Below are 26233 nucleotides of genomic sequence, written 5' to 3' on the forward strand. Positions count from 1 at the left end.
TCTGGTGAAGGATGTGCCACAGGCTATTATACATCATACACAGCCGAGAACACTGTAAATAACTGAAAACCCCCACACACTAAACACACAAACAAACAAAAACAAAACAAAATAAATAAATAAAAAAAGGTTATCCAAAAGCAGTGTGTAAGACTGGTGGAGGAGAACATGATGCCAAGATGCATTAAAAAAACTGTGATTCAAAACAGGGTTATTCCACCAAATATTGATTTCTGAACTCTAAAACCTTTATGAATATGAACTTGAAAGCTCTGCATCTTTTTGTTATTTGTTATTTATCAACAGTGCCCTAAGAACCAATCCTAGAATAAAAACAAATCATCATCTTGAAATGTCAGGTATGGTAATGAAGTGCAGTAAAAATCAAGTAGTATCTCATAATGACTGAATCTTATAATAAAAAGACTTAGTATTTGGTAATGACTTAACTATGACGTAATTAATCTTATAACTTAGTGTCTCATAATAACAACTTAGAATCTTATATTGGCTCCGTACCTCATAATGACAAGGTAATCATATGATTTAATAACCTCATGATAAAATATTTTATTTTATGATAAAACAAAATGTCTCAATGAATTTGAATTCTATAACAGAATCTCAGAACTCTGTAGTAGTAATTTCTGCTATAAAAAATACTGTAGCTAAAATTTTGGTATCAATTGTTAAAAATATTTAGCTTTTAACCTAAGCCATCTCCCATTTGATATGGATTTGCTTGTTAGTGGTTGTTTAGTTGTTTAGACCCTTCACGAGCCTACAGATTGATTGTTGTATGTACCTATTTCTATTCTGAATATTCTTTTATTTTTATGTACAGCACTTTGTCCTTTCTTCAAAAGTGTTAAAGTGCTATATAAATAAAGGTGGATTGGATTGGATTGGATAGTGGGTTTGGCCCTTATTTTTTTTACAATAGAAGGAATATAAAAAGCTCAGGCTCTTTATATGTTGGATCTGTAATTTTTACCACATAAACTATCCAAGTATCATTTTACCCCCCACTCCTACTTACCAGTGTCTTCTGCGAATTCTGCAAAGGAACCTTAAGAAGAGACAAAGAGAGCATGCAGGATGATTCTTGAGACTGTATACGCTCCTTGATTTTATTTTGTTTGTCAAATACAGGAATAGTCCATGTACAGAAGAACTGAGTTTTGTGTGAAGAGCTGTACAATATTTACACAAAGGCTTTGTTTTTGAAAGAAGCACAGTATTAGATTGTTCCAAAATAATACTCATAATACAGACAAAGGACAAACAGTTAAAAACAAAAAACAAAACAAAAACAGTCCTCTTTAAATATTACTAATACATAATCTTTCCCTAGTGGGAAGTGGATGCTATAGTTAGCTCTTATTTTCATTGTCCATCTTCTGAAGAATGCACTGAAATATTACAGTTTTGCGTAGTTTGAAGTATAATTTTATTTATTTCTGTCTCTCTCTCTCTGTCTCTCTCTCTCTCACAGACAGCACATCGCCTCGTCTCGCCCACCGACCCTTCACGAGCCTACAGGAAGACAGCTCAGAGCACGACGGTGTGATTCTGATATATAACTCAAATGTTAGGAAACGGATAATGAAGCGCTGCTGCCTTTGCGTCGCTCACATGAGTTCCTGTTAGAAATGTCTTTTATATAAATAATAAAAATGTGTGTATTACTAGCTCACTCGCGTCACTCACGTATCCTGAAGTGTTACACCGTTACGTCGTTTTAACATCCTTTTCTTTTACTCCACCGTGTCAGTTTTCTTCTTCTCCTTTCGCACCGCACTCTTCACTTCTTACTTCTTTAAAAAACACAAGCGTCACTCCACCCATTCTGTCGCCCCAAGAAAGAAAGAAGAATGCAGAATAAAACAGTTTGTAGTCTTAAAAAATAATCTGTGTAAAATTCAAAACAGACTTCCTCCTAGCGTTGTCTTCGTCGAAGCCGTTATTTGTCAGTTAATTGAGACGCCGGAGAAACAGGACGAAACCAAAGGCGGAAAAATACAGTTTATACAGTGTTCGCCTTCGGGCCGGAGTCCCGGGCTTCAGTCCAGCTCTTTTCTCATAACAGTCAACGAATTCATCACCTGGGGAGAGCGGGGAAGGTCGACCCTTTTCCGATAAAAAACATAAGGAAAAAAGGGGGGAAACCGGTCACGTCTACACGAGTGAACTCGTTCTTAATAAAAATCTGTTTAGTCGTCAGATCCCGCTTTCAGAAAAGATCCAGCACAAAAAAAAAGATCTAGAGCCGAACTTGTCACGCTGCTCCACAATCGTCTTAAGAAGCGCTTGGGTTAAAACAACAGGAGAGGGTTCTGAAGGGCTAAAAACAAATCCACGTTATTTGTTCCATACGAGGCCTCTTGTCTCTTTGTTTCTTTCAGCGTCCTCCTCCCCCTGCCTTTGTTTTCCTCTCCGGTTGGTTTTCGCTCCTTCAGGCTTTGGCACTGAGGGTCATCAGCTCTAAGAAGGAGCTGAAAAGCGTGTCCAGCCAGCTCTGATTGGCCATGCACTGCTGAACCACCTCTTCCTGCCCGGGGTCTTCTGAGGCCTGTTCGATGGTATTTGTCTGGAAAAGGTGAATTAAACAAATATATATATATATATATATATATATATATATATATAGCAAATAGTAGTAAAAATAGACAAATCAATCAATTTATTTATAATTTATAATTGAACCAGAGTGTGTAATGTCTCTAGAGAACTACCACCCCTCTAAATCTGTGTATACATACCTCTTTCTTACAGATTAAGAAAGTGTGATATTTGTAATGATGCAGAGAATGGTAAAGACTGTAGAGTCGACACGTCTCTGTTGACAGCTTGAGGTCCTGAAAGAGGAAAGAAAGAAATCCATATTAGAACTGATTTAACTCAGGGGTCCTCGGTCTTTAAAGTGAGGGTGTCTATCTATCTGTAAAAATCAATATAACACTGAAATAAACCAAAAGAAAATAAGCAAGTCATTGGCAAAGTAAATAATTATTTAATGTGTTAGAGCTATACAGTATCAGTGTTTTAAAAAGATTCTACAAAGAAACATCTTTATTATTTTTTCTACCAATCCAAGCAACACTTTTACAATACAATACAAAAAAATTATCAGTGCTTTGGGTTAAAATGAGTGTTTCAGAAGAGTGAAAGAGTGTACCTGTGGTTTGGGAACACTCTTTTTGACGCGGTTCAGGGTTTTCCGGTTGTAGCACTCCCCACCAAGCTTTACCCTCATTGCTCCAGAGTCGAACGGCTCCGCTGTTATCTGGGGGAAGGTATGAATGACCTCCTGTTGGGCAAGACAGATGGAGAGAAAGAGAAAAAGCGCGAAAAAGAGAAAAAGAAAGAGAGAGAAAGAGAGAGAGTGATCATTAATGTATGGGTTATGGTAAACAGTTAAAATCTGAAGCTCTGTATCAGTTTGTTTAAACAAAATAAAACTACTTTTATTTATTTTTTTGATTACTGTCACTGAATACAACACAGTTTAAAAATAAGGCAAAAGTAGCTAAAAATACAGGAAGCCCTAAAATTATACATTAGTGTAAATTAGTTATGCCAACCTTTTAAATCCAAGGCAAAACCAATAATGTAAAACTTTAAATACCAAAAGTACATTTAAGTATATTTCTGAAAGTATACTTAACATGAAAAAGTACATACTTTTAACATTAAAATTAATACATACTTAAATACATACTAAATGTACTATTATACGGCAAATTAAGTTTTTTTTCAAATGCAATTAAGCTATATTTAATATAACAAAAGCATTAGGTTGTGCTTTTGAGTGCTTTTTTTGTATGACTTCTGTGAACTTCAGTAGATTTAGGTTTGTGTTTTGTAAACATAATTTATATTTTGTATTGATGCACATATTGTGTACACATTAATGCTACTGGGGAAAAAAAACTACACTAAAGTGCACTTTAATCAGTATTTAATGCCACCATAAAATTTCACAAATCAACACAATGCATAATTTAGACATATTGCTTAAAAATACATTTTATGAAAATACAGAGGAAGTAAATTTTATGTGCATTTTTATAAAGTATATTAAATTGACAATGTACTTTGAGTTTTCTTTACCTAATTTGAACATACGTTTAATGCTCTTAAGTATTCTTCCTTTTCACAAGGGATGTCTGAGATTATTGTAAAAAAAAAGAAGCAGAAACTAAAATGTTACCTGGTGCTGGGAGTTCATGTTGACTCGTTTCAGAAGCTTCCTCTTCTGCTCACTGAGAATGCTGTCGATTTTTCTCATTGGAGGGAGGTACAGTTCATCTGAAACACACAGTCAATCAAAACACCCATATTACTAAAGTCCAGTTCAACATCATTCTTACCAAATGGGCAAATAATAATTTGGGAGTGGGTTTTGGCCCAATCCCATTTCACTTTTTGCCCCTACCCTTCATTTTAGCATGTTTGCATCTAGATATTGACAGGTTGTCCTGATTCTTATTGGGACAAAGGAACGGGCCAAAAATATAAAAAAGATAGCTAACTAATTGTCCTGTTTCACCTTAAAGACTGACAGTATCAGGTGCTAATGAAGAAAACAAAGAGTAGGGGTATAAATGAGAAATTGGGATTGGGCCTTTCTATACAGTTTATCCAACCTTCAGTGTCCTCCAGCGCCTGGATCATGTCTGGATCCAGAGCTGTGCTGACCAGCATCTCCACGTAGCTTCGGTACATCTCCCGCATGGCACGAGTGTTCAGACTTGCTTTCACAGAGACTGCTAAAACAAAACACACACATACACACAGGGTTACACACCAGGAGTGACAATTCAATTTAATTACGAATTCAAGGCTTTTAAAAAGAGTATCCTGCTTTTTTGTTAGAAAAACAGTAACTGTTTCTACTGTCCTTTTGGAGCATTGCTGTGAGGATTTCATTGCATTAGATTACCCCAACTAAATATATAGGCCCTATATGTGGCCCTAAAATAATATCACAATATTTCATGGTATTTTTGCGATAACAATACTCTTATCACACACACACATACAGCTTCTCTAGTTCCTGTAGAGAAGTATTGCCAACAGGAGTGTACGGAATAATATTGCCAACATTTTTTAATATCGTAAACGATATTGTACCCTGAAATATGGTGCCATATGACCCACCCCTAATTATCACATAAAGGTACTACTGTTTGCTGTTTTTAGCAAAAGAAAAAGTCACACTGTTCTAATTTCCCATTATATATCTACTTGAGACAGATTACACCTGTCCAGTATTTTTATTTTATTTTTTACTTTAATCCTGGATATATGGAGATATTTGGAGTGCATTATTATTAGTATCAAGACATTCTGGATCATTGACTTCTGTTACAAATCTGAACATTTTTTTTTTTTTTTTTATATCTCAGTTAGGGGTGTGCCATGTCATATCGTATGCAATAATACAATTTTATTTTCATTGTGTTGCAGTAGTATATTCTTAAAATATTTTTTTTTATTCAGTGTTTTGTCATATCGCCAAAAGTATCGCTATAATAAAAATACCATGAAATATCGTGATAGTCTGCAATCCCCACATACAAAACTTAACATTATTAAAATCGATAAAGCTAACACTAGGATGGCTGAAATTTCAGGATCTTGAGGACATTGCCCCTCCTTCTGAACCATTAGAGAGCTATCAGGTAGCTTTTGTTATGTCGTGTGTAAATGCACAGTGGGTAATTAGCATAATAATAAGGATTAAGTACCGCATGGGGGATTGAGAGCTAGGTTCCCTTACAAAACAAATCGTAGCTTTAGCCATTCTAGTGTAAATTAAGGCACTTACTCTCTTCCTCGCTGGCTGAGGAGTCAGACTCTGATGATGACGGAACTTCAGGCTCCTTCAGCCACTTTCTCCTCTTTTTGGGTGGAGGTTCTGCTTTCACCTTCACTGGCTGCTGCTTCACAGAGCGCTCCATCTTCTTCTCCACTGCTGCTGCTGCCGCCCTTTTCTCCTCCTTCACCTTCCCTCGCTCCACTGACCGCTTCTCCGGCTTCTGAGGTGCCGGAGGAGGTGGCGTTTTCTTCTCCTTCTCTTTCTTCTCCTCTCGCTCCTTCATTTTGGTCACGCGCTCCTGCTGCTCTTTCACCCGGATGTTGTTCTTCTCTCTGGCCTCGCGCTGCTCTTTCTCTTTCGTCTTCTCTCGCTCTTTCTCCTTCTCTTCTCTCGCAGCACGAGGAGGAGTCTGGTTGTTAGGAGGTGGGGTGATCTTCTGGACCGACTGGGACTGTGCCTGGCGTCTGAGAAGGTGGAGGAGATAGGAGATAGGTGGAGAAAGAGAAACAGAAACAGAATGAAAGGCATGTAGCACTACTGTGATTAAATTCTTTATTAAATGAAAGCATTGTTCTCTGACTGACATCTTGCAAAAATGACACTGAGGTTTACATACCTGAGTGTAGCAGAAGGTCTGTGCCAGGGCTTGCACGAGCAAACTCTTACATAGTCCTTCTTATTGACGTTCTCCAGGAACTTCACGTAGAGCCGCTGGTACCGTTTTTTCGCATCACCAAAGTAACCAAGATACTGAAGGGAACACAGCAGACATAAAATAAACCACATTATCAAAATGTTGGTCAAAATCCTGGTCAAAGGTGTGAAAAGTATTTACATTCATTACTCTGTAGGTAGAAGTATAGATAACAGTGTTAATTAAAATACTTCTGTAGTAGAAGTTGAAGCATTTTATTCTTTAAGTAAAAGTGTAAAAGTACTGGTTTCAAAACTACCTAAAAGTAGTATAAAAGTAAAAGTAATTTAATATGGGAAATAAATGAAGGCCTTAAGAACAAAAGCTTAAGCCACTTCTACAGAGTCCTATAGTGCACTACCCCACCTCCCCAAAACACATTTTACTAAAAGCCATAATGAATATAATGTTAAAATATTAAAATGTTTATGCTGATAATATAATTTGGGATGCACTAGGCTCCTCCCTGTTGCAGCTGTATATATGCTGATTCTAAATGAATGTATTTTAGTAGAATGTAAATATATTAAAGAAGTTTAGTTGGACCGGAGTTTGTCTGGAGTTCTCTTGAGTCTCTGCACGGATCATCTTCATACTAGACTACATACATCTGCTATGTTCTTGCTGCATTGTGTGTATGTGTGTGGGGGGCACTGGTTCTACACATAATGCAAGCTGCTGGTTTGCTTTTTGGTCTTCCACACATTCAGGATTTCTCAGCTCAGATTTACCGCTGGTTCTTGGCAAGAAGAGGAATGAAATCTTGACCAGTAACCCATTTAAACAAGGAAACAAACAAACTATACATGATTCAAAAATGGATGTTCAAGGCCAGAATATCTCTCTTTGTTTATCAGGACTTGCATGTTGAGTGTGAGTAAATGAGAACAAGACAAATCCTGAGGTTTACTGAGGTTTATGGAACCCACTAAACGCAAGTGTCAGGTTTAAAAGAAACCAGACTGCCTATCAGAGACCATTAGTGTAACAGTAATAACAGTTTGTGCATTAAGACTCACATTACTGGTGGCACAGAACTGCCTCTGTCCATCTTTGATCTCTGGTGCGAACTTCTGCAGGAGGGCTTTCTGAACACGCCAGATGGGAGGGGGCTCCCGACCTGTCTGCAGCGCCATCTGGAAACAGGCAGAAGAGGAAAAACAAAGTGACTCATTGTGGACAAGCAGAGCATTCACTCACAAATATCACACACACACACACACACACAGATTACTGTATACAAGGAATTACACAAGCAAAAAAAAAATAATCCCAATATCAAATGCAAGCAAATAGGTACATTTTCCTAAATTTCACTGACAAAAAATTATTTACAGCTGGTTAAGATTTCATTAATCACACATAGAGCCCTATTTAAGTGATTTTTTGCTATTGTCATGTTGGGAAAAATACTTGTTTGGCTCAAAATGTGCAAAAGGTATGTATTAATGTTCTTAATTAATTATGTGTGTTTTTTGGGCGTAAAATTGAAATTAATTAATCAGCATGTAAATTGCAATTCCCTTTAAGAGCCAGGAGTGCTCTGAGTTTCTAAAGATTCTGGCGGATTGCTATTTTAACAGTTCACCTGTGTTTTTTTATGCCACCAAGATAGCAATAGGTCAGAAATCTACCTGAACACAGCTCATTTCCACACCACTACGCCCATCAGCGTGATATATTCGCAAGCATCTTTGCTATTTAGACTGTTGGTGGGGTGTAAGATAGCAATGAGCATTGTGATGCGCCTTGCGCAGGATGTAAAATAGGGCCCATGGCCTTGATAAATATCTATGATTAAGTGATGGACCCAAGAAAAGACTTACTTCAGGGTAATTTATTACAGGGTGCCTTCTATAATCTACAGTAGTTTAGCAGCTGAATCTCACCCCTAGTGGAGCCCTACTGCTGTTAATGCAGTTACACCCACAGATATTATCTTATTATTAGGGGAAAGTATAATTCACAGCAATGAACTCTAGAGTAGTTTGTTTGTGGTGAGAATGTGATCTGACCTCAATAGGCTGTACTAAGCAAGTCTGAGCTAAACTCTGAGTTGAATTCTACAGGTGTAGTTTAACCTGGTGTAACACCTAGAAAATGAATACAGCTATTAACTAGTTTAATTTAGTTCATTGCTCCATGTTAAACTGCATTGATCCAAAACGGTGAATGAATATCATAAATAAAACCTATTTAACATTGACTTCCTTTGAAGGTTAAGCTGTACAACTGATATTTCAGATATTAGCCATTTTTTTGGCATGAGATTTCAGAAATGGTCTTTTCTTGGCGTAACAACAACAACTTGTAATTGTGTTCAGTCTTACGGTGAATTTACACTGCTCCGACGCGACAACGCACACGGTCGCACTACCCCCCTCCAACCGGTCGCATGTGGGCGTGACAAAGGCTTTCCCTGCGTCGTCCAATTGAATCGTTTTAATAAATGGGAAATGCTTTTTATATAAGCTATTATTATTTCCAATAATTAATAAATATAAATGTGTCTTTATAGATATAAATGTTTGAATGAGCTTCATTACACTGTCTAGTGAGCAGTATATAAGCTGAAAAAAGCAAACTTTTCCAATTAAATTACATATTAATATTTTAAAAACCCACCAGAGACTCCAAAAATCACAGCAGCCTTTCTCCTCGCTGACAGAGTCCCTGTAAATCAGCAGGGATTTTATAAAGCACAGGGAAGCCTGAAACTTCTCTTCCAGGCTTCTCTGGACGCTTGAAAGCGGAACTAAATGTTTTCAGACACTGCGCTGCAGACACGTATCAGGCCAACACCTGGTCTCTGATTGGACAGACGCATCGCGTTGGACGGATTCATTTGCATAAAGTTCAGCTCGGCTCAACTTTTCATCGCATCGCATCCCCCGCTCTCGACGCATCGGACCCATGATGCACCGCGCGAATGCGTCTGACGGAGGCGGCGCTTCCCATTGAAAATGAATGGGATCCGTCGCTGTGCGTTGTCGCGTCGGAGCAGTGTAAATTCACCGCTACAAATACATTTAGATTAACAAATCTGTCAAAGTGAACGCTACACAATAAATCAGGATGGGAGTGACATGTACCTTAAGTGTCCTGATGTCCTCTATCCGTACCACGAACTCATCCCTCTCCCTGAAAATACCCTCTCCCCCACTCTCACTCTCGTCCTCATCAGTCTCCCCCGTGATGGCAGCGCCGCTCTGCTTCTGCGCCAGGTGTAGCGGCAGGATCTGAGGGGTGGGGGGCTCCTCCGGAGAGGAGGGAGCTGGAGCGTGCTGAGGAGGTGGAGGAGGGCTGGGGGGTGGAGGACTGGAGGATGGTGGAGAGGTGGTTGGAGGGGCAGGTGGGGGAGAGAGGACAGGTAAAGAAGGTACAAGAGGACTGGATGGAGGTGGAGAGCTCTGTGGTGGAGGTTTCTGCACTGGAGATGGGTTGTCCTCCAGCTGAGGAAGCGGGGACGGGAGGGAGAGAGGAGGAAGAGGAGGCGGAGAGGGAGAAGAGGATGGAGCAGGGGAAGATGGAAAGAGAGGTGGAAGGGAAGAGGGGGGTGCTGCTTGAGGAGCTTCTTTAGGGGAGTCTGAAACAGAAAAAAAGTTGATCATATTAGTGCTGCATGCAAAATACAGACTTATACAGAAACCTAGCTGCTGGTTAGCTAACTAGCTAGTTTAGGCCATTATTTTTCTTCAGAAATGCAATTAATGAGCAACAATTAATTACTTTTGTCTAGGGCAGAAACTAATGATTATTTTGGTAGTTGACTAATCTGATAATGATTTTTTCAGTTAATCAATTAGTCAACGATTATTTCTGCCGTGACCTCCATCTCTAAAAACTATATAAACAACTGAAAATGAGATGCAAAAAGGCATTTAAATATAAAGATGTTGTTTATTTGTGTAAATTACTGATATTTATTGAGAAAATATGTATGTGTTTGTTGACTTTTGGAGACTTCTGAATAAATTGTAAGTTGAGTGTAAACTGTGTGAATGAGCCCAGAGATTTACCCATCTCTCATTGAGCTTCTGTCCCCAGAACTTTGTGTAATGCGGTACGATTACAAATTAACATTTGGTCGACAATGAAATTTGTAGTTGACAAATTTTAATAATCAACATTGTAGATTATATCGACTAATCGTTGCAGCCCTATCCAACAAACAGAGACATGAGAAGTTCTCAAGAGCTGCTTTCTAAAATAGAATACTTGCTGCTCATGCAAGTGCTTATATAATAAAATCCTAAATCCTGAGATAAAGTGAGGTACAAAGGTCTGAAACTCTAATGCTAATTTTTTAACATTAAACGTAAACACTAAAATCTGAGATGTGTCCACCTTTAACTCAATATCAGAGACACAGATTCACCTGAGAGTTTTCTGATCAGGAGCTTCGTTGGAAATGATCAGACTCAAAATGCAGCCGATCTGGTCGTACATATTCTTAATATTTTAACATAGAAACAGAACAGAATCATAAACATTTATTCATCTAATTTTTTTATATGCCATTATACCTTTTCTTTCGTTTTTTCTAAATATTTATAGTTTTCAGTGTGGTTGCAGACTTCAGTTTATTGTGGACTAGATTTACGAAGATTTCACTTGCTAAAACATCGGGGAAGTGAAGGTGTCCTATATTTAAGCCTATGCAGGTGTTTACACTGACTTACTAGATTTGTTGATTACAAACCTATTTCAACATGACCTCTTTCTGTCTGCTGCTCTTACCTCCTACTTTCGGAACAGTCAGCATCTCCATTTCTGGCTCTTTCTCTTCTGTTTCGTTTTCTTGCTCCTCTTCTTCATTGTCATCTTTCATCTTCTCCTCCTCTTCCATCTCTTCGTCCTGCTCCTCCCTAGGCAAAACAGGAGACTCCATGGACTGCGTCTGCACGAGCGAGGGGGGCTGAGTGTGCATGTGAGCTGCAGTTTGTGGGCTAAGGGCAGGTGCTGGTGTCGGTGTCAGTGGTGCAGGAGGAGGCGGTGGAGGTGGTGGGGGCAGTGAAGGAGGCTGCATTGTGGAGGTGCTGAGCTGTGGCGTGTCGTAGAGGGCAGAGATGGCAGAGGAGATGCTCTTTTGCAGGTCCTGGTTCTTTCCCACAGAGTCCTCTTCATCTGATGAGAAGGATGGAAGTGTCTCCAGGTTCCTCTTCAGCTCTTCATCCAAGCGCTTGCAAGGACTAGGGCATCCACCCAGTGTCAGACCACCGTCACCTTCACCATCCCCATAAGCAGATGGGGCTGAAGGGGCTGGTGGAGGTGGTGGTTGAGGGGATATGGGACGGATACCTCCACTTTTCCCTGGAGATGAGTCACCGTTCCCGGAGCTGCTGCCTGACCTTTTCCCAGACTTTAGGAAATCCAAGAAAGAAGCCACAAAGCCAGTCTTCTCAGATTCCTTTTCTTCCATCTAGACAAGAATAAAGCACAAAATTAGTTTAAGCGTGATTAACAAGATGATTGGGTACTGAAAAGAAAAAGTACTAAAATATACTACAGATATAAAAATGCACCAATTTATGTAGGAAATGGTTGATATAGTTTGAAATAAATGTTTTATTGAATGATAAGCCAAACTAGGTACTTCTACACTTGCAATACTTCAGTATTGGGCTTCATTATGGAAATGTTAAAACAAATTATTATTAATAATTATATTTAACAAACTATGCATTTGATATTAGTGTTTTAGCAAATGTTTACTGTTCATATAACAAGAATAATACACAAATGCATATTCAAATACTGAATACAAAGAACATTAAATCAAATCTCACCTCTTGAGATTTGGACTTCTTGTCTTGCGGTCTGCTGATATCAGGCACGCCTGGGGTCCCTGGACTCAATCCCAAAGAAGGAGCAGAGCCCACAGAACCATCGGAGAGCGCTGGATCAGTACCAGATAAAGAATCTGTCCGCAAGAGGGCATCAGAAGACGACATGGTCCCAACAGGAAGCTTGATCTATCGGAATGAAAAATGATCATCATATACATATATACAAATCAAAATCTATTTGTACCATATAACTGCTTCACATGTAATATTTTATTATTATGATGTACCTTGATAGGTTTGATTGGCTCTTGGTGTTGCTGTTGTGTCTGGTGGTGCATTGTCTGTTGTTGCATATGCTGTTGGTACAGCTGACCCTGCTCCTTGTTGGCCATGTCCATGTCAATCATCGAATCATCCCGCCTGCCTCTCCCTCTGCCTCTGCCCCTTCCTCTGCCTCTCTCAGGAACATATCCTGTTCCACACTCTCCCATCATGCCCCTGGAGTGTTGGGGCTCGGGCAAAGGGCGTATGCGTGGGCGGCCACGGGGCCTTGGGGGCCCTTCCCGTTTGGGCTTGGTTGGCTTCCTGCCTCTCTTTTTGGGTCCATCATGAGGCAGTAATTGTGGAGGCGGGCCGAGAGAAGGATATCCAAAATCTAAGTCACCCATTAGAGGGCTCATAGTTCCACCAGACTTCCGGCAGCTGGATACAAGGTCCGGAATCAGGTCAGGAAGCCTTCGGCTGTTCAATCGAATGTCTGCAGGAACATCAGCCTTGTCCTCATCGTCCTCAAATTCATACTCCTGTGCATAGCTCTTTTTAGGAAGGGAATTAGGATCCGGTCTCTCCTTGAGCAAGTGGAAGGAGCTGGACTTCAAGAGCTTCTTGGGACGAGATGAGCAGAAAATCGGTGAGGTGAGCCCTCCAGATCCAGTTCCGGAACTTCCAGAACTTCCCAACTTGGCACCAGAACCTTCCCCGACGTTCCCAGGATTTCCCATCGCAAGACTGGGTGGCTGAGACTGGATCAGCCCAAGCTGCTCCGTATTGACTGTAGATGGGAGCTCATGAGTCTTCAAAGAGTCAAGGTCCAGATGCATGGTTCCATTGTCAGGCTCAGAAAGATCATGGCAATATTGCCCATAATCTTGTTCGCCGTGGTGGCCAAGCATGTCATAGTTTGCACCTGTATCATCTCCTCCAGCTTCTGCGGTCGACTTCATGCCATCCATGCCATCTTGTCCTGCCTGAGGCTGGGTAACTCCATCCTGTCCCTGCCCTGACTTGTACTCCTCAGGGCAGAACATGTCCTCCATTCCAGGAAAGAAGGAACGATCTTCATCAGGAAGCAGAGAGTCTGGGAAGCAGATGGATGTTAAAGGAACAAACCTCTGGCTCTGCTGGGACTGATTTGGATTCTGGCTGGACTTTACTGCTGAGTTCCTTGTGTCAAAGTGATGCTCTGCCTGGTGCTGCTGCTGGTCAAGCTGTGCTTGAGGAAGCTGAGAGGAGTGGGGAGGCTGCTCTTGCTGCTGTGCAGTTGCAGAGGCTGACTGAGAAGCAAGGTGATGGTGGCTCTGCTGAGTAGGATGCTGCGAGTGAGGGTGTTGGTGGTGGGAGTTGGAATGTTGAGGAGCTTGAGTGGGTTGTTGTGGCTGATGGTGGTGGTGGGAAAGGTGATGTCCGTGGGAAGGGGTAGATAAGCCCAAATCTGGCTCAGAGAGATATGAATGTAACTCAGATGGGTGGTGCTGTGAAGAATGGTGAGAGGAAAGTCTCTGCTGATCCTGGGATCTGTGTCTCTCAACACTTGCTGCAGAACCACCTCCAGAATTTCCTCTGCCTCCTTCATTTCCTGCTCTGTCATCCACCATTCCTCCCTCTTGACTTGAGGTTCTGGAAAGGGAGCGCTCCAGCATGTCCAAAGAGGACACTGTGGAGGATTTTGCGTGGTTCTGGTCCTGTTGCTGGGAACTACGACCATAGTGACTAGCAGCTTCCAAAGCTTGGGTCTGGAGCTGAAGTTGTAGCTGAGATGCCTGTGGCTGGCTGTGGGACTCAGTTGCAGCAACTCCACTGGCTGCTTCCATCAAAGCTTGCTGACTGACAGGGTGTTGCTGTTGTTGAGGATCCATTTTGGAGCGGGTGGTGTGGGAAAGTACCGACTGTAGCAGATGAGGAGGCTGGCGGGACTGGTCTGTTGGAGAATCCATCAGAGTTTGGGACTGAGACTGACGCTGCTGCTGCTGTTGTTGTTGCTGCTGCTGTGGATGCTGTTGCTGATGAGACTGGTGATGTGGGGTTTGCTGTTGTTGATGAGACTGTTGGTGTTGGTGATGATGCTGCTGCAGATCGGGTGTCTTGCGCATGTAAGCCATATCAGCAGAATCTTGCGGCTTCTTCTGAAGATCCATGTGGGAGTGCGCATGCAGGTGAGAATGTGTAGGTGTGTGAGGAGTGTGTTGATGGTGAGAGGAGGGATGTTGGGGAAGGGAGTGTTGGGAATAAGGATCACCACGACCATAATGGACAACTGAACCCATTGAGTCATGGTGATGATGGGAATGGGAATGGGTTTGATCAGAACTTGCTCGTCCTCCTCCTTCCGTTACAGTTCGGCTGCTCTTCTGTTGCTGCTGTTGATGTTTGTGTTGCTGCTGCTGTTGTTGATGTGGTTGGTGCTGTTGCTGCTGCTGATGCTGCTGCTGTTGATGCTGTTGCTGCTTCTTTAGGGACATCTCCAACTGACTGTCCAGACCTGCTCCACTTCCTGCTCCAGACACTGCAGCATTAGAGGTGGCGCTATGAGTCCGAATAACACTCTGAAGGTGGTATCGCTCTTCTGAGCTCTTGCTCATCTCATTAAACAGCCCCTTGTTTCCATCCTGAGGTGGAAGAACTGGAGGCTGCTGGGCAGGCTGGGAAGAATGATGGCTTTGAGGAGCATGATGATGGGATGCTTGAGGAGTAGGGCTTTGTGCCTGAAGTAGATGCTGGATAAGGAAATCGTCATCGTCGTCATCATCCTGTGGTGGCCGAGACTCATTAACACCAAGTATGCTGGCATCAGATTTTGTTTTCTGAGAAGCAGATGGGTGGTAGGACTGTGATCTGGCTCCCCGGGTATCTGGGAAACCCTGAGGGGAGGGTAAGAAGGAAGGGGAAAGAACAGATGACAGGTATTTGTTGGATCCTGTTCCGACAGGTGACTGAGCAGGTCGAGAGGGAGCAGGAGAGTGCAGACCTGGGCGAATGATTCCAGAATTGCCAGATGGAGACGGGCTGGAATCTGGTATGTGGTAAGAACCACCTCCTCCTCCACCTCCTCCAACACTACTTCCGCTTCCTGTGCCGGAACTGCCGCCATTGGTACTCCCACCTGCTGTTCCCCCACTTGCCCCTGAACGCAAGAGTGCCGGAGAGTGCCCTGAGGCAGCATAGCCCATTGAGGGGCTCCCAGCTCCCCCTAGAGATGGAGGCAGTGACCCATAACCTGAATCTGCCCCGTACACTGATTCTGCAGAAAATGATTGGCTTCCCAGGCTTCCATATCCTTTCGCAACCCCAGATGTCCTGGCTGAAGGCAAGTCATGTGTCTGTGGGGAACTGAATCCTCCATATGACTGAGATAAGTGTGATGCAGGGGGCTGGCTTGGAGAGAATGACTGAGGCTGTTGCTGGGGAGGGGTCTGGCCTGTCAGACTGCTGGATGACTTGACGGGAGCAACAGGGGAGCCGTAGCCTGAGAGACAAGCTTTGGGAAGGCTCTGCTGAGAGGAGTTTGAAGTGCTAGGAGGGGGTTGAGAGTGCGTTTGCGGGGGATGAGGCACAGACTGGGTTGGTGGCTGCTGCCGAGAGGATGCTGACGTAGAGCTAGAGGTTGGAATGGAGTTAGATTGGCGAGCACCAGCAGATGCTGAGGAGGAAGAGGATGATGAGGAAGAAGATGAAGCAGAGGATGCAGAGGGTGGTGTATGGGGGGTTCTAGAGGAGGATCCAGAGCCGGATGAAGAGTAGCCACTACTAGAACTGCTTTTTGACCCCTTCCCTTGTCCACCAGAAGATGAGGATGAGGAAGATCCGTAAGAGGGCTGGATGATGGGTCGGTACTGCTCTGTTCTGGGTGAAGGCTTATGGTCAGAAGAAGGGCTGTGCTCCCCCAGCGGGCTGCAGGAGAGGCCAGCATGACGAGGATGAGGGGCCTGCTGATATCCAGACACTCCACAGCTGAGGTAGTGCTGGAGGGGGTGAGGTGTGGAGGCAGGAGCTTGCGCTGGTGAGGGACGCTGGTAGTGCTTAATTACGCTGTCTTGTCGCGGTACCGTTCGTTCTTGGGAGCTTGGCTGAGGGGGTGCAGGGGTAGAAGAAAACACAGATGCACTGTACAATTGCGAAGACTGGTCCTGAAGCTGTGAGGACAGCAAGTTAAACTGGTGAGACTGCAGATGGCGGGCAGAAGCTGAAGCTGCAGAGGAGGCTTGGGCAGAAGTGACACCACTGCCGCCACTAGGATCATGGCTTCCACGATAGGCTGCAGCAGCACCCTGAGATGACAAGAGGCGATCAAAGCCCAGACCTGACTGAGAGGGCGTCTTGATGTGCAGCAAAGGATCGTGGGGGGACAGCAGGCCATTGGACGTGGGGCTGAAAGTAGGAGTGTCCTGCAAAGAGAGTGAGGGGGTCACCCCGGGAAATGAGCGCCCGGAAAATGAAGCTGGGTGTTGATAGGCTGATAAGGCAGAGGACGATGGGAACGATCCTGAACCGGGAAGGGCACCAGAAATGAAAAGCTCTGCAGGGGCAGGTGTGTGCATCGCTAAAAAGTGATAAAAGGAGACAAAAGAGAAAGAGATACATGTTAAACTAAAAAGGCAAATAGTAGAAAACTTGATTAAAGTAAAATTAATCCTATATAAGAACAGGTGAGCTATAAGTAATATATGAAGAATATTCAGAGCCTAGAATAATTAGAAGGATAATTAACATTTTCTAATGTGTTCCTTTCAAGTTGTTGCTATGGCAACAGTGTGCCGGCTGACTGGCCCTAAAATGTTTCGTGACGTCCGCAATATTTTGCCCAGATCTGCTCAGAATTTGCTGGAAAAATCCCTCCCTCACTGCAATCAGGCAAACATTTACACACCCTACTGCTTCAGAACTTACCAGTCTGCCAAGATGGAGTGCGGAACTGGGAGAGGAGAGAGGAGGCAGAGGGAGGTGGCTGAGGACCCCGAGACTCCAGAGCTGAGATAAGGTTCATAACAGATGGGTCTGGACCTGAGGGACTTGCATGGTGTAGCCCAGCATCGAAAAGTCCAGACAAGCCTGTGAGTCAGAACACAAATTACAATGTTACATGAACACATAATGATGAACCTGAATAATAGCCCATTAAAGCGGCCCATTTCCATGTACTCCTGGTTCTCTGATACAGATGTACGCAGATGCCTTTTACTGAGGCTGCATGTGTACTTCAATAGACCACTGGAACAAGACATTCTTGTGACCACTGCACACTCTTAATTGGAGTGCAAGAATGTGAATCATCTCAAATTTAAACCATTGCCTAATATGAATGCTAATATATAACATGTAATTAGTAAATAAGACAAACAGAAGAGTCTAGCTGGAATGAAACTGGATGATGGGTAACAACCAACCCCAGGACAAAATTAACATCTAGACTACATGCTAAGCAACTGTTCTAAAAATATGGAACGATTATATAACATTTGAAGCTTTGCAAAAAAAAAAAAAAGCTAATTTATTAAGGACGTCATATCCTGAACACTGCATTAAAATTGTTTTTCTCAGTTTGTTGTACTTTCACCTTTTCTCAGGAGTTCTTGGCCAAAAACGATGACCACTTTTACTACAGCTTGAGTAAAATCTCTAGGTCTTTCAGTGAAATATGTTTCATTAGAATTCTAGAGCTACTCCATGTTTGTCCTGGAATACCCCTGGAATGCCTGGCTATTTAGGTGATCTCCAAGATTCAGCACACCTCATCCCTGCAGTCATCTAATTTACGAGCTTCCTAAGCTACGTGGGTGAGCTGGAGCAGGAAAAACATTCAAACGTGCTGGGCCTGAGCCAGGGCTGAGAATTATAGGAATAGACCAATTACCTTTAATCTGTTATTACATAAAATAAAACTACATCCGCATCAATTGCTCCTAGGTTAGGCTTACAAAGAAAGAACAGTTAGTAAGACATGCTGTATTAATATAAAAAGGGAGATAGGTAATATAACATAAGTAGCTGATTGAACTGTTGCTTTGCTTGGGTGATTCTGGGTGATTCCTGGCGTCAGGCCCTTGTCAGCACCCCAAATTCTGCACCATTTGCTTAAACACAGCTGATTTATATCACATTGTTTGATAATTATGAAGCCTATTGTGGGCCCAATCAGATGCAAAAAGAGCATGAAACAACATGCAAGCACAGAAGCTTCATAAAGCCACATTCATTCATGTCCAAACTGATATGGCACTGGGCTTTACAACGTTTAAACACATTCCAAGAATAAAGCTGTATTTGTAATCCTCATGATCTACTGTTTTGGGGTGAGATGTGAGTTTCAGTGGAGAAAAATGCTTGGAGTAGGAGAAGTGCTTTTGAAAGTTTTGTGCAAAAGCTAACATGCACAGACAGAGCACTGAATTTTACTCGGGTTCTCTTCTTTGGCAAGGTTATTACTCCTTAGCCTAAGATCTCTTAGGCTTAAAAATTCCCTAAAAGAGCATATGTTTTTAAAAATAGTAAGGAGGCCCTTACAAATAAAGAATAATGATTATATTATTAAAAAATCGTGATTATTAATGTGTTATTACTACAAATACATACATCCTAACGAAGCATCTGGTAATGTTTTCACTCATTTAGCCGTGATGAATTGTGCTAAAAAAATGAATTAACTGAAAACCTACCCAAAACACAATTAATCACAATCAACTGAACTATTGACTAAATATATGATACACAATATCTATGCAATCATGAGGAAAGAGGCAGAACCATTTACAATATATGGGCAAAAGTATTTTAACATGCGCTCCTTACTTTTTTTAAAATCAAAGGTATTAAAAGAGTTTATCTTGTTAATGTTGGGAATATTTTTTCTTTAGTAAAGGGAAGAATTTCTGTTAGATTTTGGAGCCTCACTATGAGGCTATGTATTTTCGAATCTGTGTCTGCAAAAGGTGCAACTTTTAAATCACAGTTAATTGTTTTTGTTGTTTAAAAGATCTACAAATATTGTGTGTAACCGACTACACAGAATTACTCAAAAATAAATAAACAACAACAATCTTTAACAAAGTTTCACTCACTCAGACTCCTTCCAGCTGCACCCCATGCCCCACCCTGTCCAGAGCTGCCAGGGTGGTGATTGGTTGCATAACCCTGTAGGGGGTGAGGGGTGGCATAGGCTTGACGATGAAGGAGTTCTGATTCTGGATGTGACGATCTGGAGCTTCCATACACCAAACTGATGAAAGAGAGAGGAGAAAAGAGAAGGTCAATAGTCTGTGTAATTCACATTACTGCATTACAACTACAGACATTCTAATGAAATGCCAAAATTTTACACAATGGTGGTGAATGGAAATCAATCTTAAGAGATTTTTGGTCCAAAATATATTTAAAACAGGGTACATTTTTGGTGGAGGCGCGTGTGTGGTGCATAGATCAAAACAGCCTCCAAAAGAACACAAACATCCACTGACAGTTTTAGATAAGAATTAAATTTATTTATTGATTCCATTTACCAACACTGTAAAAAAAAAACGACAACAAATCACATTTTCACACCAAACTGCACTCTGAATGAGTTTCTCCACCTCTGAAATAAAGTAGGAATAAAAAAAAAAACAGGTGGAATCCCCTTTAAATAATGTAATTGGATACAGCAACCTAACCTAACAAAAAAATGTCCAAATATTTTGTTGCATGCCATTTCATCCCCAAACAGGTCTACTACCTCAGAAGTCAGTCACAATCAGCTGTCCTAAAACCGCAATCTATCGCACAATAATTACAGCAGTGTCAAATGGTGTAAACAAAAGCGAAACAAAAATTGGGTCATGACTACTAATGAAAAGTTGGAATTGTTTACCGTCTTAAAAGTATACCTTAAACTCCATTGCAGAGGGCTGTTTCATTGTTTTTGGGTTTAAATGTTTCTGGGTACATAATGGATACATGATGGGCATTGTGCAAAAAATTTGTTTTAAAGATTTTTTTTTTGCAGATTTGACATCTTTAACATTTCATCATAACATTTCAAAAAACAAAACCCAAAGAACACAAGCAGGTTCAATGTGGTTTTAGATTATAAATAAACACGCTATATATTTGGTGTGATCATGGCAAAATCTGGTTTCACACAACAAATTTGCTCATGTTAAATCTTCACAGTGTTAATAACACTGTTATCACTGGTGAATCTGCTCTGCATTCACCACTAGTGTAAAGAAATCCAAGTCTACTCCACAGATACATTTACTTTTGAATCCTTCAGATCTAGTTTGATGAACAAGCTGCATAATTATCACTCACTGTATTTAATGCAGGAATGGTGCAATTCCCCATTTAGGTAAGTAAAGTAGTTGAATACAACAATGTAAATACAACAAAACCACTAATTTATTCTAATCTATATTTTGCACATGCACATTTCATCCCGAAACGGGTTCACCAGCTCTGAGTTTCAGTCAGCTGTCTTTCTTTGCAAACTATTACACAATAATTACAGCAGTAAAGAAAAATCAAAACAAAGCAAAAATAGTTATCCAAAATAAGACACAAATTTTTAACATAGTTAAAAAATAGTTCTGATAGAAGGATACAGAGATACATGTAGGACATTGTGCAGCAAAATAGTCTTTTAGAATTGCCACCATTTGCCCATCAATATTTTATACAAAACTCAGATCCAGTGATATTAACACTGTTAACATCTGCTCTGCATTTACCATATCTACAGATAGATTACATTTAATTGTACTTTATTTTATTATTATTCAAAGTGCTTTAGTAAATTAGCTGCATAATTATCATGCAGGGCACTGTGCAGCACAGTAGTCAGCAAAGATTTTTTATTTTTTTATTTTAATTTTTTAATTCAATTTTATACAAAACTCAGATCTGTACAGTGATATTTTACTATTATACTATTTACATCGGATGTGCATTCACCACTAGTGAAAAGAAATCCAAATCTACAGATACATTTAATTTTACTTTTCGTTAATTATTATTCAGAGTGGTTTAGTAAACAAGCTGCATATTTATCACCCACTGTATTTTATGCAGGAATAGTGGAATGCCCCATTTAACTAGGTTAAGTTTACATATTCTTCTTTATATTTTGCACATGCCCACATGCACATTTCATCCCCAAACAGGATCACCAGCTCAGTGGTGAGTTACAGTACAGATACATTTACTTTACTTCACATTTAATCATTCAAATCTGGTTTAGTAAATAAGCTGCTTAATTCTCACCCACTGCATTTAATGCAGGAATGTTGGAATTTCTCATTTAGGTTAGTAAAGTAATTGGATCAACAATGTAAATACAACAAAATCACTAATTTATTCTCATTTTTATTTTGCACATGCCCAAATGCACATTTTACTTCAGTCAGTATTTGACTGTAAACTATTACACGATAACTACAACAGTATAAAGCAGTAAAACAAAGCAAAAATTGTGTAAATGGGAAAAGAAAATCACGGTGACAGTTTCTTCAACCAACTAGCTAAAGCTACATGACCTGAATACTGTCAGAAGAGAGGGAATGAGAACAATTTAGGCTGAAACTGAATTAACTATTTCTTATTATAATTTAACTATATTTGCATGTTGCAGGGCAGGGGAATACGAGAATAGTAGCTAAGCTGCTGCTTGCATGTCCATATCAAAGGAACAAGCTTTTATCACGTTTTTATCATCCTTTAATTCAGTAACAGGTTTATTTTAAATCAGATTAACGAGTTTAGTAAACTAACTAAAATAGAGCACTGGTATCTAGATTAGGTTAGTTAACCTAGTTATAGCTAGCAGGCGGCTAACTAACCTGTCACTGTTTTAGCAACGACATCAGTAGGTTAGCTAGTAATTAGCAGCATAACGCTGAGGAGGAAAAAAGATAAAAACAAGTTGTTTAGTTTAGAGGGAAAGCCTCCTAAAAATATTTTAAAAACACATTCAGGGATTTATTCGAGTTTAGTCCGGTTTAAAATAAGACTTCGCTGCTTTTCTAGGTTAGCTGCCTCGCTGCCAGGCCTATATGCGACACACTGGCGACCATTAGGCTACCGTTACCGTACTGCTGCTAACCGAGCTAGCTAGCTAACGTCAGCGAGCGAGGCCTTGCTGAGGTTATTTCTCACTTAATCGAGTTAACCCAATTATTAAACGCTCTGAGGATAAACGGATATTTCTAAAGGCTCTGTTGTAATATCAGAATGTGTTTATTAATGCATTATAGCATTAGCTAACGCTAGCTTCACCGTGGATGTAGTTTAAAAGCTGGCTAGCGTTAGCTAGCCTCGCAGGCAGCGATACACTGACATTTTTATGGCTGGCGTTGGTGTTTTTGGGTGTTAGATAGGTTAGCTTAGAAAGGTTAAATAGCTGCTGTTGCTCCTTTCTGTGGTTTATATTTATATGCATTTATTTTTAATAGTATGCTTGGGTTAACAATTTCATGAGACAGTTAATCTAACAGCCAGTTATATCGCTAAATCGTGCGACAAGACAAGAAACACCCCGCCCCCATCTTTTCTCTTCCCTCTCCTCCTCCTCCTCCCCATCTTTCCCCTCTGTAGACCATCACCGGTGTCAGTGTGACGTTTATCTGTATAATTTTTTGAAGCTAAATTGGAAAATATTTGCTGTTTAGTTAAACAAAATTACGGTTTCATCAATTTTCCCCAATTCACATTACTATATTATAAATACAAACATGCTAGTTAATACATATTTAAGTGTCAGAACTGTACACAATGGTGTTTTTAGATTTGTGGTGTAAAATATTTTTGAAATACATTTACGGCCAAGGGATTTGTGTAGGGCCTTATGCTGCAAAATAACAAAACAACAAACATCCACTTACAGTTTTAGATTAGAATTAAAATGAGTAATTCTGTTGTAATTGCAGCAAAAAAATCTCTGCAATGGAGAACAATTTCACATCAACCTGCACTTTGAATGAGTTTCTCCATCTCTGAATTATGCATACATTTTGAAAAACAGGCGGAATTCCCTTTTCAATAATGCAATTGACTATTTCATCCCCAAACAGGCCAATCACCTCAGAAGTGAGTTACAGTCAGCTACAGTTTAGTTAGAATGAAATGTTTCCATTTTTGCATCCTGTAACAAAATAAAATCTGATGGTAAAATCCAAACTACCTAGGTTTGTTTTAATGTACAAAAATAGTAAAAAAAAAAAAAATAAAAAAAATATATGTATGTGTATGTATATATACATACATACGATTTTTTTTATTTTAGGTCATTCACATTGTGAGGGGCAGAAATTAGGATTTCTTTACTAAATGGACAAAATGAAATAATTATGTTTTACAGACAAACTTATCTTTAATCATTCAAAAAGGGTAAAATATTGAACTGATAAACGTTACACTGACCCCCACCAACACGCACAGCATTAATCTGTCAATCACATTCCTCCTCGCATTTCCATCCTGAAGACCCATTTAGTTACTTTGCTAGCTCATCTGAATAACAAATACAACCCCTCCCATCCCATCAACCTTCCTCCACTTCTTCAAAAACAAATAAATAAACCCCTGTTATGACATATTACGCAAACGCCTCGTCAGAGACCCGAGAATATTATATGCATGATCTCCTCTCCTCATCTCCAGTTCATCACCTCCACCGAGAGAGAGAGAGAGAGAGAGAGAGAGAGAGAGAGAGAGAGAGAGAGAGAGGAAAGAAGGAAGGACACCTCTCCTCCTCCTCACCTCTCCCCGGCCTTCAGGCGCAGAATCCCCGCATGCCTTCTTACCTCGCTTTGGCGGATCTCTCGTAGCTCCATCCGGCTCCTGCGCCCAGATCCCCGAAGCCTGCTCCCGGGTAATTTCTGTCCATTTCTCGACGAGATGGAGAATGGAAAACAAACGGGGTCGAAATAAAAAATAATAATAAAATACAAAAAGCCGATCCGGGCGCTGCTAGTGGCTACTCATTCTCATTCTCCCAAAGATCCTCGAGTAAAGTCAAAAAGAGAGAAAAATAAATAGCATATTGGAGGAGAGAGGGAGAGGGAAATGGAGGGGAGGAGAGAGAGGGATAGAGCGTGATACAGCTAACCTAGCTACACACAGAGAGAGAAAAAGAAAGAGAGAGGGAAAGAGGGGAGGGGGGCACTCAGCTCTCAGAGAGAGACCACCTCCAAAAAAAGGAGAGAAAAAACAGCACCCTCACCTCCTTTTTAGACTAAAAATGAAAGTAATGAATGCCATGCTGGTTTAGCTAGTAACGTTATAACGATTAACCCCGGATAAAAACACATACACACACACATTCCCTGGCGGCCTCTGATGTGTGACCGTGCCCGCTCTCTCCTCTCCTCTGCCTTCCCTTCTTCCTCCTCCCCTCCCTCCCTCTCTCCACTCAGGCCACTTTAGCGGAATAATAACAGCAAGTAAAACGATTGTCGCGCGGATGGAACAGATTTCACTCCATTTTCCGCCTAAAACGCGCTAAACGCAACACGCATGCTATACGAGAAAAAGAAGCAGAGAAAACCGAGCTAAAGCCGCGCTAAAGCCTCCTCTCCCAGCCCAGTGTTCAGCTGCTAGCAGCGGCTAGCTCTCTCTGTCTGTCGACGCATCAGAATAAGACGGAGCCGCGGCGGCTCGCTCTCCCCTCCGCCTCGGCCTTTCCTCCTCACCCTGCTCGCTTTACACGACCCCGGGCTCGACTGGGCCCGGGCGCTCGGTTAAAAACCGGTCTAGAACCGAACCCGAGTCGTGGATCCGCGGCGGTTCGGCGGGACGCTCAGCACCGAGGCCTCCGCTTTTTCATATTATCACTCATTTTCCCCTCCAAGACGCCATGTTTGAAGGCGGCTCTGTGCGCGTGTTCCTCCCCCTCCTCCCGCTCACACTCCGCCCCCCGCTCGCGCGCTCTTCTCTTCTGCCTGACTACCGTCGCTAAGGCCTTTATTTAGCCGGAGCCTCGTTTGTTGTTTTGTTTTGCAGAAACACATTACAGAACTTAATATAGAACTTATTATAGAAAGTGTATAGACCCCCAATCCGAAAAGTAAATAACAATACTAATAATAATGAAATAACCCACAACAATTTATACTTCATCTCAAAATCTCAGCACATATCTCACCAACCAAGATACACTATTCATATAGTTCAGTTATTTGTAACAACGCATTAATAACGGCGTAATAAACTGTGTAAATGTTAATAATAACCGTGTATTGAACTGTATACCACTATTAAAATAGTCTAATAAATTATGTAACATTATTAATTAGTAACTACTAAATTGTGTAGTTATTAATAATTGAGTATTAAATCGAATAACGTTATTAACAGTGTATTAAATTGTGTCATGTTATTATTTACAGTATTAAAATGTGTAGCATTTTTAAAAACAGTGTATTAAATCATTACAGAACGTATTATAGAAAGTGACTCGAAATGCGAAAAGTAAACAATAATACTAATAATGAAAATATATAATTTAGTTATCTGTAACTCATTAATAGTGTGTATTCAATTGTGTAGCCTTTAGATGAATAACCATGTATTAAATTGTGTAAAACTATTCATAACAGTGTATTTTACTGTGTAATGTTATTAATAACAGTTTTTAAATTGTGTAGAATTATAAAAAAAACGGTGTTACTTTTCCTTTTCATTTCA

The 26233-nt window shown here is 40.9% G+C and overlaps 1 protein-coding gene across 3 annotated transcripts; it reads right to left on the minus strand.

Annotated features, from left to right (window-relative positions):
• Positions 1-1099: 1099 nt before the first annotated feature.
• prr12a (proline rich 12a) lies at positions 1100-25434 on the minus strand. Of its 3 annotated transcripts, none has more exons than XM_049464743.1 (15): positions 24352-25434; positions 19639-19796; positions 17471-17632; positions 12595-17123; positions 12308-12493; positions 11259-11940; positions 9611-10104; positions 7538-7654; positions 6441-6574; positions 5834-6288; positions 4650-4769; positions 4214-4311; positions 3179-3310; positions 2763-2858; positions 1100-2590 (listed from the first exon to the last, which is right to left on the minus strand). In XM_049464743.1, exons 1-15 carry the CDS (start codon positions 24432-24434, stop codon positions 2456-2458), a joined length of 7581 nt encoding a protein of 2526 aa, XP_049320700.1. In that variant the 5' UTR covers positions 24435-25434; the 3' UTR covers positions 1100-2455. The 3 variants fall into 3 exon arrangements, with proteins under 3 accessions (XP_049320700.1, XP_049320699.1, XP_049320701.1); XM_049464742.1 differs by having other exon boundaries at positions 4650-4772; positions 24352-25433; XM_049464744.1 differs by lacking the exon at positions 24352-25434 and adding an exon at positions 22390-22766 and having other exon boundaries at positions 4650-4772.
• Between the last annotated feature and the right edge of the window lie 799 nt (positions 25435-26233).

The sequence above is a fragment of the Astyanax mexicanus genome, chromosome 15 (assembly GCF_023375975.1).
Source record: "Astyanax mexicanus isolate ESR-SI-001 chromosome 15, AstMex3_surface, whole genome shotgun sequence".
Lineage (NCBI taxonomy): Eukaryota > Metazoa > Chordata > Actinopteri > Characiformes > Acestrorhamphidae > Astyanax > Astyanax mexicanus.